Here is a 13,759-nt window from a genome sequence, read left to right on the forward strand (position 1 = left end):
AAGCCTGACTAAACGCTTGAACATCTGCCAGACGTTTGTGTAAAAGAATAGACAAAGCAGAAATCTGTCCTTTTAAGGAGCTAGCTGATAATCCCTTCTCCAATCCTTCTTGGAGAAAAGACAATATTCTAGGAATCCTAATCTTACTCCATGAGTAACCCTTGGATTCACACCAATAAAGATATTTGCGCAGAATCTTATGATAGATTTTCCTGGTGACAGGCTTTCTAGCTTGAATCAGGGTATCAATGACCGACTCAGAGAAACCACGCTTTGATAAAATCAGGCGTTCAATCTCCAAGCAGTCAGACACAGAGAAAAGAGAGAAACTTGAGAAACTAAAAACTAACATTTTTGTCACCACACTCACTTTACCCTTCCTAGTACTTAGAGTAGGCAAAGAGAATGACTGGGGGGTGGAACTAAGGGAGGAGCTATATAGACAGCTCTGCTGTGGGTGCTCTCTTTGCCACTTCCTGTAAGGAAGGAGAATATCCCACAAGTATGGATGAATCCGTGGACTCGATACATCTTGCAAGAGAAACAAGATTTAGACTCCAAGTAACAGGTCTAAGCACAGGTCTAAACACAGGTCTGATCCTAGTCGGAGCCTTAACAAAGGACTGCACATTCGGAAGCTCAGCTAATCATTTTTTTTTATTTTTTTTTATTGAGGTGTTTAGACAGACATTATAATGGCATAAACCGGCATCAGTAAACAGTATATGAAGAATTACAGTAAATCTACACAACAATATTACATGCCAATACACACAGATGATTTAAGGTACAATATTCTAAAGGCATATCAATCTAGAAAGATATTGATACTATAACATTCAATGTGTCATGTACAATAGAACCATAGTGCATATTACACACCTCAGAAATGTCATGAATTACATTAGTCTTGCTGAGATGGGTAGGGTAGGTAGGGTCAATATTATGTTATTCTGTTAGACTAAATACTAAGGGGAAAAGTTAGGGTTGCGGTATAGGCAAGAAAAACCGCATGGTTAATCCTAATCTAGAAGGCTTATCATTATATGGGGGGAGGTGTTTTGGGTGTGTTGGGTAGCAGGTACTAAAAAGTTTGCCCTTTCTGGAGTAAAGAGGATTTACTGAAAGAAACAAAATTCTTCTATATCTCTTATCAATCTTAGGACAGTTTGTGGTATAGCCAAGATAGATACTTCTAGTCAAAAGATGGGTCAACTTAATATCCTATCTTATAAGGCTCTATACAAATGGTAATTGAGGATCAGCGGAGAAGAGCTCAAATAAACCTAGCTAAGATTAATAAGTGTGAAATTTAACTGTTTCAATAAAAAATATTTATGTGCAATGAATTTATAAAGATTTTGTATCCGTATATATTATCACTCTAGCATACAAATAACCATCCGCTTTCTCGTGAGTACAAAAGTCGTCTAGAGAATTGTTAGAAATGGGTTAAATAAAAAGTTGCCTAGATCCAAAACTTAGGAAATGGAGCCTTAAGTAGACACACATGTGTATGCACTAACTGGATTAAATAGGTTGAAAGCATTATTGTATTCCACATGGGGGATTAAACTATGTTCTAGCTAATTATATTAAATGTTAGGACAAATCACGCTTACAAGTGAATGGATTCTGTATAGCAGCTGATCACCAAAAACAAGATAAGCTGTTGCATCGTAGCTCACAGTAAACCAGCTTCAACATAAAGCGATATATCTATGCATATAGTCTCATGGGCATATAAATTACTAGGAGGGAAAATAGGAATGAGCTGATGATATACTGGACCAATGTTAGACCTTGCATATTGGAGCCTTTCATTTTATTCTCTTATGTTTGACATGGTTTGTATAGTTTAGTTAAGATGTTATGAGTAAAAAATAGTAATGATGCAGATCCAGCCTGCGCTAGAGGCATGTCAAATGGTTTGAAATAAAACTTTGCGTCAGAGTATAGCAATGGCCAAACCAACAGGGTATGAGTTTTGCAAATTACATAAAGCATACTGAAGATGGAAAATAACAATAAAAATCAGCCCTACGAACGATCAATAAATTAGGAAAACAATTGCAGTATTAATAGAAATACAACCAATTACATCTGCTACAAACCTTTAAGTTACGAATACGTGTATAGCGGAAGAAATAGGCTTAATTTGCAGACATTGAAGCATTATGATCGGCGTTCTGAATAGGCATGAGTTCACTATATACCTGTACAGTAGTTTGTATATGGTGGGCTGAATGTCAGCTCTAAGGTAATCCGGAGTGCCACCAGGGTCCCATCTTCTCAAAAGTAGGGAGATTGCATAGAGGTATAAATGCAATTGCAATGAAGCTAGTGGGATGCGTTCCGTAGATTGGAGGCAAACATGCGGCTTCGATACAGACGTAGAAGGGTGCATGATGTGCACCGTGAGGTTTCTACAGCTATGATCATATTCCTGAGTGGGAGTCTCTTGCGGGTTATCGTCATTAGTCTCCTGGCTTCTCGACATATCTGATCGAAGCGGTTCAGATGTGATTACACAGGGTTGAGGTGGATTTTCTGAGCTTTTGAAGGCAGTTTCTACTCTTGTAGCCCTCACTTTTTCATACTGTACCGACTTTTCCACATCACTTAATTTCCGGTCCCTGTAGGTAAACTAAAGATAGTGTTTAAGCGCTGGGGCCCCAGAGCGCCACCACCCCCATCCAGACATAACAGGTTCACTTAGATTGGGATACTGGAACTGGTAAGTGCGACTCCTGTCAGGCGGTGCGTACAGCTTGTCTGCTAAGGCAGTGTGATGACTCTCAAGCAAGCATTGTAGCTCCTCTAGGAAGTAGGAAGAAATCTCCATGTTAAATGCTTAATCGCAAGCGTTGAAAGGGGATGTGGCTTTAGTTTCCCATAGACTGGATACTTGTCTAGAGGCCTGCAGGTATGATGTATTGTCCTCAAAATGGCGGCTCCCACCATGCAAAATTAGTGAGGCAGTTATGCTCTTCAGCGTATCGTTATTTCCAAATTCTAAATGTAATATTCCAAGCCCCAATATGTTTAATCCGTCGAGTATAGAGTGTTGTCTTTATGTTCACCCAATACGCAGCTTCGATGAAGAATAGGCCGGTAATGTGAAATCGGTGCAGTCTCTCCGTCTCCTTCAAAGCTCATAGAAGTATAAGTATAGCAGATCTTGGGTCTTTCCATACAAATGTTGGACAAAAAGTGGTTGTAATTCGTTAAATGACCCCTAATTTTGGATCCTGGAGCCGGGAGCTACACCGAGACACGCCCGACCAGTTCAGTGGTTGGCTCTGCCCTCCCCCCAGCTAATCTTTTGTACAGCAACACGGACAGGGCAGATATCTGTCCCTTCAGAGAACTGGCAGAAAGACTCTTCTCCAAGCCATTCTGGAGAAAAGATAAAATTCTGGCAACTTTTACCTTATGCCAAGAAAAAACACACTCCTCACACCAGTGCAGGTAAGTTCGCCATAACTTATGGTAGATGCGCAGAATAATTGGCTTACGAGCTTGAATCAAAGTGTCTATGACACTCAGAGAATCCTCTCCTGGCTAAGACTAAGCGTTCAATCTCCGAGAATCTAGGTTTTACTGTAGGAAGGGATCCCGAATCAGCAGGTTCCTGTGACAAGGTAACCTCCACGGAGGATAACAGGACATTCCCACCAGATCCGCGAATCAAGTCCTTCGCGGCCAGGAAGGAGCAATTCGGATCATCGATGCTAACTGCTGCTTGACACGGGCCACCATACGAGGGAGAAGAGGCAATGGAGGAAATAGATATATACAAGTCTGAAGCTCCATGGAACCGCCAGAGAGTCTTAACTCTGCTTGAAGATCCCTCGATCACGACCTGTACCTAGGTAGTTTGACATTGAGACGAGAGGCCATAAGATCTATCTCCGGCATCCCTCATCTGCTGCAAATCTCTCCAAACACCTCGGGGAGGAGAGACCATTCTTCCGGGGTGAAAAGATTGTCTGCTAAGGAAGTCTGCTTCCCAGTTGTCCACACCCGGAATGTGGATCGCTGCAGCACAACTCTGTGGGCTTCTGCCCATTCTAGGATTTGAGACGCTTCTCTCATCGCTAAGGAACTTCTCGTTTGTCACTGATGGTTGATGTAAGCAACCATCGTTTTATTGTCTGATTGGAATCTGATAAACTGGGACGAACCCAGAAGGGGCCAAGCCTTCAGCGCATTAAAGATTGCTTGTAGTCACAAAATATTGATTGGAAGAGAGGAGGAGGACTCCTGAGTCCATAAACCTTGTACCTTTCCTGGTACTCCATACTGATCCCCAGCCTGAAAGGCTCGCGTCCGTAGTCACAATCTCCCAGAACGGTCTCAAGAAGCACGTGCCTCGAGACAAGTGATCTTGACAAAGCCAGCAAGAGAGCGAATCTCTTGACAGGCTGTCCAATACGATCTCTTATGACAGGTCCGAATGATCACCGTTCTACTGTCTCAGCATGCATAGTTGTAAAGGTCTGAGACGGAATCTGGCAAAAAAGAATAATGTTCATACAAGACACCATGAGTCCAATCAGCTCCATGCATTAGGCCACCGACGGTCTTAAGGCGGCCTGGAAGGCAAGGCACGCCGATGTCAGTATGCAACGTCTCTGATCCGTTAGATAGATCCTCATGGATACCGAGTCTATAACTGTACCCGGGAAATATACCTTGGTATTTGAAGAAAACTCTTTTCCAAGTTTATCTTCCATCCATGAGACAGAAGAAGACTCAGAAGAAATTCAGAGTGTTCCTTTACCAGACGAAAAGATGGTGCCTGTACCAAGATATCATCCAGGTACAGAGCTACTGCATTTCCTTGAGTTCTGGCCACTGCCATAAGAGCACCTAGGACCTTTGTAAATATCCTGGGTGCAGTAGCTAAGCCAAATGGAAGTGCTATGAACTGGAAGTGGTGATACAGAAAAGCAAACCTTAGGAACTGAAAATGATCCTTGTGGATCGGAACATGTAGGTATGCATCCTTCAGATCGATGGAAGTCATAAATAGTCCTTCCTGAACCAGGGGAAGAATCAATATGATCCTCTCCATCTTGAAGGAGGGGATGCTTAGAAATATGTCCAGGCACTTCAAGTCCAGAATTGGGAACAACAAAATAGGTTTGAATAGAACCCCAGACCTCTTTCTGATGAAGGTACCGGGACTATTACTCCTAAGGAGGATAGATCCCTTACACAATCTAAAAAGGCTGTCCTCTTCTCTGGTCTTGTAGACAGTCTAGAGAGGAGGAATCTGCCCCTGGGCGGATGAGATTTGAATCCTACCCTGTAGCCTTCAGATACAACCTCCAGTACCCAAGGGTCCTAAACATCCTGAAACCAAGCGTCTGAGAATAACGTCAGTCTGCCACCTACTCAATCCGATCCCGGATCGGGGGCCGCCCCCTTCATGCAGATTTGTTATCTGCTGGCTTTTTAGTCTGCTTGGACTTATTCCAGGACTGAGCAGGCTTCCAGGTACTCTTGCGTTGCTCAGGCTTGGACGACGATTGAGTTCTCTGGGACTTGTCCGAATGAAAGGAACTAAAAGTAGAGGACTGCCATCCCTTAGTACTATATCCGCAGACCAAGATTTTAACCAGAGAGCTCTGCCAGCTAGAACCGCAAAAACCTGAAGCCTTTGTGTTTAGACGTATAATCTGCATATTCACATTGCAGATAAAGGAATTGGAGCCTTAATCCTCTCCTGAATATCCTCGAGGGGAGATTCCACCTCAATAAGCTCTGACAGAGAGTCACACCAGTAGGTGGCGGCCCTGGCCACAGCGGCAACTGCTGCCGCCGGTTGAAACAAAAAAACATAATTTATGTAAGAACTTACCTGATAAATTCATTTCTTTCATATGAGCAAGAGTCCATGAGCTAGTGACGTATGGGATATACATTCCTACCAGGAGGGGCAAAGTTTCCCAAACCTCAAAATGCCTATAAATACACCCCTCACCACACCCACAATTCAGTTTAACGAATAGCCAAGAAGTGGGGTGATAAAAAAGTGCGAAAGCATATAAAATAAGGAATTGGAATAATTGTGCTTTATACAAAAATCATAACCACCCCAAAAAAAGGGCGGGCCTCATGGACTCTTGCTAACATGAAAGAAATGAATTTATCAGGTAAGTTCTTACATAAATTATGTTTTCTTTCATGTAATTAGCAAGAGTCCATGAGCTAGTGACGTATGGGATAATGATTACCCAAGATGTGGATCTTTCCACGCAAGAGTCACTAGAGAGGGAGGGATAAAATAAAGACAGCCAATTCCTGCTGAAAATAATCCACACCCAAAATAAAGTTTAATGAAAAACATAAGCAGAAGATTCAAACTGAAACCGCTGCCTGAAGTACTTTTCTACCAAAAACTGCTTCAGAAGAAAAATACATCAAAATGGTAGAATTTAGTAAAAGTATGCAAAGAGGACCAAGTTGCTGCTTTGCAAATCTGATCAATCGAAGCTTCATTCCTAAATGCCCAGGAAGTAGAAACTGACCTAGTAGAATGAGCTGTAATCCTTTGAGGCGGAGTTTTACCCGACTCAACAAAGGCAAGATGAATTAAAGATTTCAACCAAGATGCCAAAGAAATGGCAGAAGCTTTCTGGCTTTTCTAGAACCGGAAAAGATAACAAATAAACTAGAAGTCTTTCGGAAAGACTTAGTAGCTTCAACATAATATTTCAAAGCTCTAACAACATCCAAAGAATGCAATGATTTCTCCTTAGAATTCTTAGGATTAGGACATAATGAAGGAACCACAATTTCTCTACTAATGTTGTTAGAATTCACAACTTTAGGTAAAAATTCAAAAGAAGTTTGCAACACTGCATTATCCTGATGAAAAATCAGAAAAGGAGACTCACAAGAAAGAGCAGATAATTCAGAAACTCTTCTGGCAGAAGAGATTGCCAAAAGGAACAAAACTTTCCAAGAAAGTAATTTAATGTCCAATGAATGCATAGGTTCAAACGGAGGAGCTTGAAGAGCCCCCAGAACCAAATTCAAACTCCAAGGAGGAGAAATTGACTTAATGACAGGTTTTATACGAACCAAAAAATATAAGTCTTCCAGACTCTATAATATATCTCTCTGGATACAGATTTACGAGCCTGTAACATAGTATTAATCACAGAGTCAGAGAAACCTCTTTGACCAAGAATCAAGCGTTCAATCTCCACACCTTTAAATTTAAGGATTTGAGATCCTGATGGAAAAAAGGACCTTGCGACAGAAGGTCTGGTCATAGCGGAAGAGGCCATCCGGACAAGATCCGCATACCAAAACCTGTGAGGCCATGCCGGAGCTACCAGCAGAACAAACGAGCATTCCTTCAGAATCTTGGAGATTACTCTTGGAAGAAGAACTAGAGGCGGAAAGATATAAGCAGGATGATACTTCCAAGGAAGTGATAATGCATCCACTGCCTCCGCCTGAGGATCCCGGGATCTGGACAGATACCTGGGAAGTTTCTTGTTTAGATGAGACGCCATCAGATCTATTTCTGGAAGCTCCCACATTTGAACAATCTGAAGAAATACCTCTGGGTGAAGAGACCATTCGCCCGGATGCAACGTTTGGAGACTGAGATAATCCGCTTCCCAATTGTCTATACCTGGGATATGAACCGCAGATATTAGACAGGAGCTGGATTCCGCCCAAACCAGAATTCGAGATACTTCTTTCATAGCCAGAGGACTGAGTCCCTCCTTGATGATTGATGTATGCCACAGTAGTGACATTGTCTGTCTGAAAACAAATGAACGATTCTCTCTTCAGAAGAGGCCAAGACTGAAGAGCTCTGAAAATTGCACGGAGTTCCAAAATATTGATCGGTAATCTCACCTCCTGAGATTCCCAAACTCCATGTGCCGTCAGAGATCCCCACACAGCTCCCCAACCTGTGAGACTTGCATCTGTTGAAATTACAGTCCAGGTCGGAAGCACAAAAGAAGCCCCCTGAATTAAACGATGGTGATCTGTCCACCACGTTAGAGAGTGTCGTACAATCGGTTTTAAAGATATTAATTGAGATATCTTTGTGCAATCCTTGCACCATTGATTCAGCATACAGAGCTGAAGAGGTCGCATGTGAAAACGAGCAAAGGGGATCGCGTCCGATGCAGCAGTCATAAGACCTAGAATTTCCATGCATAAGGCTACCGAAGGGAATGATTGTGACTGAAGGTTTCGACAAGCTGAAATCAATTTTAGACGTCTCTTGTCTGTTAAAGACAGAGTCATGGACACTGAATCTATCTGGAAACCCAGAAAGGTTACCCTTGTCTGAGGAATCAATGAACTTTTTGGTGAATTGATCCTCCAACCATGATCTTGAAGAAACAACACAAGTCGATTCGTATGAGATTCTGCTAAATGTAAAGACTGAGCAAGTACCAAGATATCGTCCAAATAAGGAAATACCACAATACCCTGTTCTCTGATTACAGACAGAAGGGCACCGAGAACCTTTGTAAAAATTCTTGGAGCTGTAGCTAGGCCAAACGGCAGAGCCACAAACTGGTAATGCTTGTCCAGAAAAGAGAATCTCAGGAACTGAAAATGATCTGGATGAATCGGAATATGCAGATATGCATCCTGTAAATCTATTGTGGACATATAATGCCCTTGCTGAACAAAAGGCAAGATAGTCCTTACAGTTACCATTTTGAACGTTGGTATCCTTACATAACGATTCAATATTTTTAGATCCAGAACTGGTCTGAAGGAATTCAACTTCTTTGGTACAATGAAGAGATTTGAATAAAACCCCACCCCCTGTTCCAGAACTGGAACTGGCATAATTACTCCAGCCAACTCTAGATCTGAAACACAATTCAGAAATGCTTGAGCTTTCACTGGATTTACTGGGACACGGGAAAGAAAAAATCTCTTTGCAGGAGGTCTCATCTTGAAACCAATTCTGTACCCTTCTGAAACAATGTTCTGAATCCAAAGATTGTGAACAGAATTGATCCAAATTTCTTTGAAAAAACGTAACCTGCCCCCTACCAGCTGAGCTGGAATGAGGGCCGCACCTTCATGTGGACTTAGAAGCAGGCTTTGCCTTTCTAGAAGGCTTGGATTTATTCCAGACTGGAGATGGTTTCCAAACTGAAACTGCTCCTGAGGATGAAGGATCAGGCTTTTGTTCTTTGTTGAAACGATTATTAGCCCTGTTTTTACCCTTAGAATTTTTATCCTGTGGTAAAAAAGTTCCTTTCCCACCAGTAACAGTTGAGATAATAGAATCCAACTGAGAACCAAATAATTTGTTACCCTGGAGAGAAATGGAAAGTAGAGTTGATTTAGAAGCCATATCAGCATTCCAAGTTTTAAGCCATAAAGCTCTTCTAGCTAAAATAGCTAGAGACATAAACCTGACATCAACTCTGATAATATCAAAAATGGCATCACAGATAAAATTATTAGCATGCTGAAGAAGAATAATAATATTATGAGAATCATGATCTGTTACTTGTTGCGCTAAAGTCTCCAACCAAAAAGTTGAAGCTGCAGCAACATCAGCCAATGATATAGCAGGTCTAAGAAGATTACCTGAACACAGATAAGCTTTTCTTAGAAAGGATTCAATTTTCCTATCTAAAGGATCTTTAAACGAAGTACCATCTGACGTAGGAATAGTAGTACGTTTAGCAAGGGTAGAAATAGCCCCATCGACTTTAGGGATTTTGTCCCAAAATTCTAATCTGTCAGACGGCACAGGATATAATTGCTTAAAACGTTTAGAAGGAGTAAATGAATTACCCAATTTATCCCATTCTCTGGAAATTACTTCAGAAATAGCATTAGGAACAGGAAAAACTTCTGGAATAACCACAGGAGATTTAAATACCTTATCAAAACGTTTAGAATTAGTATCAAGAGGACCAGAATCCTCTATTTCTAAAGCAATTAGTACTTCTTTAAGTAAAGAACGAATAAATTCCATTTTAAATAAATATGAAGATTTATCAGCATCAATCTCCGAGACAGAATCCTCTGAACCAGAAGAGTCATCAGAATCAGAATGATGATGTTCATTTAAAAATTCATCTGTAGAGAGAGAAGTTTTAAAAGATTTTTTATGTTTACTAGAAGGAGAAATAACAGACATAGCCTTCTTGATGGATTCAGAAACAAAATCTCTTATGTTATCAGGAACATTCTGCACCTTAGATGTTGAAGGAACTGCAACAGGCAATGGTACATTACTAAAGGAAATATTATCTGCTTTAACAAGTTTGTCATGACAATTAATACAAACAACAGCCGGAGGAATAGCTACCAAAAGTTTACAGCAGATACACTTAGCTTTGGTAGTTCCAGCACTAGACAGCGATTTTCCTGAAGTATCTTCTGACTCAGATGCAACGTGAGACATCTTGCAATATGTAAGAGAAAAAACAACATATAAAGCAAAATTGATCAAATTCCTTAAATGACAGTTTCAGGAATGGGAAAAAATGCCAATAAACAAGCTTCTAGTAACCAGAAGCAAAGAAAAAATGAGACTGAAATAATGTGGAGACAAAAGCGACGCCCATATTTTTTGGCGCCAAATAAGACACCCACATTATTTGGCGCCTAAATGCTTTTTGGCGCCAAAAATGACGCCACATCCGGAACGCCGACATTTTTGGCGCAAAAGGACGTCAAAAAATGACGCAACTTCCGGCGACACGTATGACGCCGGAAACAGAAAAGATTTTTTGCGCCAAAAAAGTCAGCGCCAAGAATGACGCAATAAAATGAAGCATTTTCAGCCCCCGCGAGCCTAACAGCCCACAGGGAAAAAAGAGTCAAATTTTAAGGTAAGAAAAAAATTGATTCAAATGCATTATCCCAAATATGAAACTGACTGTCTGAGAATAAGGAATGTTGAACATCCTGAGTCAAGGCAAATAAATGTTTGAATACATATATTTAGAACTTTATAAATAAAGTGCCCAACCATAGCTTAGAGTGTCACAGAAAATAAGATTTACTTACCCCAGGACACTCATCTACATGTTTGTAGAAAGCCAAACCAGTACTGAAACAAAAATCAGCAGAGGTAATGGTATATAAATAAGAGTATATCGTCGATCTGAAAAGGGAGGTAAGAGATGAATCTCTACGACCGATAACAGAGAACCTATGAAATAGACCCCGTAGAAGGAGATCACTGCATTCAAATAGGCAATACTCTCCTCACATCCCTCTGTCATTCACTGCACGCTGAGAGGAAAACCGGGCTCCAACTTGCTGCGGAGCGCATATCAACGTAGAATCTAGCACAAACTTACTTCACCACCTCCATAGGAGGCAAAGTTTGTAAAACTGAATTGTGGGTGTGGTGAGGGGTGTATTTATAGGCATTTTGAGGTTTGGGAAACTTTGCCCCTCCTGGTAGGAATGTATATCCCATACGTCACTAGCTCATGGACTCTTGCTAATTACATGAAAGAAAACCTGTGTGTGTTGGAGCATTCTTCTCAGGAAACTTTCCAACGTCTTGTCAATGGGCTACCTGAAGGAATAACTAACTTCCAGAGGGATAGTGGTACGCTTGGCTAGCATCGAAATGGCACCATCCACCTTAGGGATGGAACCCCACAATTCCAGCTGAGAATCAGGGACCAGGAATAACTTTTTAAAAGTTGACAAATGGGAAAAGGGAGTTCCAAATCTTTCCCATTCACTACTAATAATATTTACCATGCGAACTGGGACAGGAAAAGTTTGTGGAACCTTTCTGTTCATGGGTTCCTCAAAGTGTTGCTTCTGGAACCTCTAATTGTAGACAAAACCACCTTTAGCAAAAAACGCAGATGCTCAATCTTAGATCCAAAGGAGGGCTCCTCGGAAGGAAGGGGTTTAGTGCATGAAGTCTCCGACTCCAAGAGCTCACCCTCTGACACTACAGAGGTTAACTCATCCTCGGACAACTGACACATACTGGCTAAATCCTATTGGAAATTAGCGGAATCTAATTCAGTAGAACTATGTTTAACCTTTCTCTTAAATTTCCCAGAGATAATTAAAGGGACAGTACACTGTAAAATAGTTTTTATATTAGTGTATTTTTATTGACTTCTTATACCAGCTGCAGAGTATGAAAATGTATGAGATTTGTTTTTTAAGGCTTAATTGTGTATATGAATTAGCTGATGTTGTGTTTTGAAGCCACAACCTAATAAAATTGGTTGAGCTTGTAGGTATTATCAGATCTTATTACTTTATCACATTGTGTAAATATACCTGCTTCTTTATCTTATATCTGACCATAAACCAATCACCAATACTTGGAGAGAACAATGGAAAATTAACATTGTATTACCATATCTCTTCTTAAAACCACTGGGAGTGTAATTTATTCTACTGGCTGTGTTAACACAGCTTGGCCTTGAGGCCAAAAACCTTTAGAATAGGTGTGGATACAAGAGGTTAAATAAACTAATTCAAATGCCAATATAAGGCTAATGGAAATACTTGTAAATAATTTAATAAACTCCAGCAGGTAAAGTGGATCATTGGGAACAAATTAAAGGGGAGAAATTTTTTGAGTAAACTGTCCCTTTAAGGCACTCAGAGCTACAGACACAGCAGATTGTAACCGTTGTAAAGTAAGCAAGGAAAAAGCCCCCTCCAGCCGGAGTATTAGGCTCTAGTGACGAAAGGCAAAGACTGACTGGGGATGGGGAGGGACATTTAAGCCTTTGGCTGGGGTGTCTTTGCCTGCTCCTGGTGGCCAGGTGTATTTCCCAACAGTAAGGAATATCGTAGTGGACTCTTCCTGGAAAGAAAATTGACTTTTGAATTTTATATCTATATTAAAAAGTAAGTTACAGCGCATCTTTATTACAACTGATGACTTAAAGGGACATTATACACTAGATTTTTCTTTCCATAAATGTTTTGTAGATGATCCATTTATATAGCCTATACAGCTGCTTTTTTTTTTTTTAAAGTATAGTTTTGCTTATTTTTTTAAATAACATTGCGCTGATTATCAGACTCCAAGCCAAGCCCCAAAGTTTTAGGAGAATACTGATGTATACCTACTCCAGCTTGCTCCTGTTTGTGTAAAGAGTATTTTCATATGCAGAGGAAGGGGGAGGGGGGTCTGCTATTTTTTTGTTATAGAACCACTTTCAGTGGGTGTTCCAGCTAGCCTTTTTAACAGTGTTCAACTGGGAGCTTCTAAGTAAGTTTTTAAACGGTTTTATACTGGATTTTTAGATAGGTATCTGTGCATATTATTCTTTATAGTAGTGTCTATTACATGCAGTTAAATAAGAATTGGTGCATACTGTCCCTTTAAAGGGATATGAAACCCAAATTTTTCTTTAATGATTCAGATAAAGCAAGCAGTTTTAAGAAACTTTCTAATTTACTATTAACCATTTTTCTTCGTTCTCTTGGTATCTTTATTTGAAAAAGATGGATAGTAAGCTTAGGAGCAAGCCCAATTTTGGTTCAACACCCAAATATACACACATTCACACATATATAAACACAATCTTAAATAACGTCTGAGTCTATTTCAGCCTCTGAGAGAAACCATGTTTGGAAAACGCTTCAGTGGTCAGAAGTGAATCCTTACAACCTTTTTTACTTAAGATTATTTACCCGTGCAGATTCCAAGTAGTGCTGTAAAGACTGGCTGACCACTCTCGTATTTTCTAGAGTTATCGTAGGTCCAGAAAAATATTTTTCCACCACTTTATTCTAG

At 40.4% G+C, this 13,759-nt stretch overlaps 1 protein-coding gene across 1 annotated transcript in view; it reads right to left on the reverse strand.

Annotated features, from left to right (window-relative positions):
* UBE4B (ubiquitination factor E4B) overlaps nt 1-13,759 on the reverse strand; it is a 618,413-nt gene that overhangs the window by 315,611 nt on the left and 289,043 nt on the right. The window contains exon 15 of the mRNA XM_053691155.1: nt 13,657-13,755. Coding sequence (XP_053547130.1) covers nt 13,657-13,755 — 99 coding nt within the window. The remainder of the gene's footprint in view (nt 1-13,656; nt 13,756-13,759) is intronic.

The sequence above is a fragment of the Bombina bombina genome, chromosome 8 (assembly GCF_027579735.1).
Source record: "Bombina bombina isolate aBomBom1 chromosome 8, aBomBom1.pri, whole genome shotgun sequence".
Lineage (NCBI taxonomy): Eukaryota > Metazoa > Chordata > Amphibia > Anura > Bombinatoridae > Bombina > Bombina bombina.